This window comes from Corvus brachyrhynchos, unplaced genomic scaffold (assembly GCF_000691975.1).
Source record: "Corvus brachyrhynchos isolate BGI_N302 unplaced genomic scaffold, ASM69197v1 scaffold543, whole genome shotgun sequence".
In the NCBI taxonomy this organism is placed as follows: domain Eukaryota; kingdom Metazoa; phylum Chordata; class Aves; order Passeriformes; family Corvidae; genus Corvus; species Corvus brachyrhynchos.
In genome coordinates this window covers 169,355-171,282 of record NW_008237236.1, presented here as the reverse complement: position 1 = coordinate 171,282, position 1,928 = coordinate 169,355, and the positions used below count along the sequence as shown (strand labels likewise).

The window sequence follows — 1,928 nt, the reverse complement described above, 5'->3', positions numbered from 1 at the left end:
AACCCGTTCTCGTGGTTTTCCGCCCGTTTTTCCCCGTTTCCCGTGGATTTTCCATGGATTTTCTGCCTATTTTTCCCTATTCTTTCAGGATCCCCCAATCTCCTCAAAAAGACCCCGTTTCCCGTGGTTTTCCGCCCGATTTCCCGCATTTTCCGTGGATTTTATGCCCGGTTTTCTTCATTTCCCAAGGATTTTCCCCCATTCTTCCAGGATTACCCCCAAAAAACCCATTTCCCATGGATTTCCCACCCGTTTTTCCCCATTTCCCATGGATTTTCTGCCTGGTTTTCCTCATTCTTCCACAATTCCTCCCCCATAAACCCCAACTTCCCACAGATTTCCCATGGATTTTCTGCCTGTTTTTTCCTCATTTCCCATGGATTTCCCACCCATTCCTCCCCATCCTTCCAAGACTCCCAAAAAACCCAATTTCCCATGGATTTCCCACCCGTTTTTCCCCATTTCCCGCGGATTTCCCGCCCGTTTTTCCCCGTTCTTCCGGGATCTCTCCCCAAAACCCCATTTTCCATGGATTTCCCCCCCTCCCAGGATCGGGCACCACAGCACCAGCGACGACAGCTCCGCGTACAGATCCGTGGACGAGGTGAATTACTGGGACAAGCAGGACCACCCCATCTCGCGCCTGCGGCACTACATGGCCAACCGCGGCTGGTGGGACGAGGAGGAGGAGAAGGGCTGGAGGAAGAGCTCCAGGAAAATGGTCATTCCCGAGGGACTTCGGGGGTTTTGGGGCGGGAAGTTGAGGTTTCGGGATTTCGGGGTGGGAGGGTGCTGGGGGTTTTTGGGGAAAAGAGCCCTGGGATTTGGGAGAGGAACATTCGGGATTTTGGAGTGGGGAATCATCAGGATTTAGGGGAAGAATGTCTGGGATTTAGGGAGGGAAATCCTTGGGATTCTGGGGAGGGAGCCCTGGGATTTTGGGAAGAATAACCAGGATTCTGGGGCAGGGAATGCCCCGCATTCTGGGCAAGAACACCTGGGATTGTGGGGCAGGAATCTCTGGGAATGCTTTGGGCAGGAACCCCCGGGATTTCAGCCCAGGGAATCGCCCAATCTCAGGGAAGAACGCGCGGGATTCGGGGCATTTTCTTGGGGGCGAATCCCGGGATGTGGGGCTGGAACGAGCGGGAATTGCGGGCGGCATTCCCGCAGGTGCTGGAGGCGTTCGAGCAGGCGGAGCGGGAGCCGAAGCCGCCGCCTCACCTGCTCTTCTCCGACGTCTACCTGGAGATGCCCCCGCGGCTGCGCCGGCAGCGCGCGGAGCTGGAGCGGCACCCGGAGACCTACGGGGAGCACTACCCGCTCCAGCAGTTCCAGAAGTGATCCCGGCATTCCCGGGAATTCCCTGGAATTCCCTCAGTGCCCCCGGAATTCCCTGAGCACCCCCAGATCTGCTGGGAAAGCCCCCAAATCCACCCTTTTCCCCCCAGAGCCGCTCTGATCCTGACCCCAAAATCCACCTGGAGACACCCCCCCCCTGCCCAGGGAGCCTTTCCCACTCCAGCGGTTCCAGAAGCGATCCCAGGAATTCCTGGGAATTCCCTGGAATTCCATCAGCACCCTCAGAATTCCCTGAGCACCCCCAGATCCACCCTGACCCCCCAATAAATTATTTGGGAGAGGAATTTTGGGGAAGGATCCCTGGGGCTCTGTGAGTGGATCCCTGGGATTCTGGGGACAAGTCCTGGGATTTTGGGGAGGAGGATCCTAAAAATTTTGTGAAGAGAACCTTGGGGCTTCAGGGAGGGAAATCCCTGGGATTTCGGGGAAGGATTCTGGGGATTTTGGGAAGGGATCTCCGGGATTTTGGGGTAGGGTATCCCTAGGATTTTTGGGGAAGAATTCCCAGGACCTGGGGGCAGGGAGTGCCCGCGATTTTTAGGGAAGGATCCCTGGGATTTGAAGGC

The 1,928-nt window shown here is 56.6% G+C and overlaps 1 protein-coding gene across 1 annotated transcript in view; it reads left to right on the top strand.

The window, feature by feature from the left end:
- Positions 1 to 1,659, top strand: part of BCKDHA (branched chain keto acid dehydrogenase E1, alpha polypeptide) — a 5,198-nt gene extending 3,539 nt beyond the window's left edge. The window contains exons 7-8 of the mRNA XM_017729561.1: positions 323 to 721; positions 1,174 to 1,659. Coding sequence (XP_017585050.1) covers positions 323 to 721; positions 1,174 to 1,344 — 570 coding nt within the window. The 3' untranslated portion in view covers positions 1,345 to 1,659. The remainder of the gene's footprint in view (positions 1 to 322; positions 722 to 1,173) is intronic.
- Positions 1,660 to 1,928: the final 269 nt, after the last annotated feature.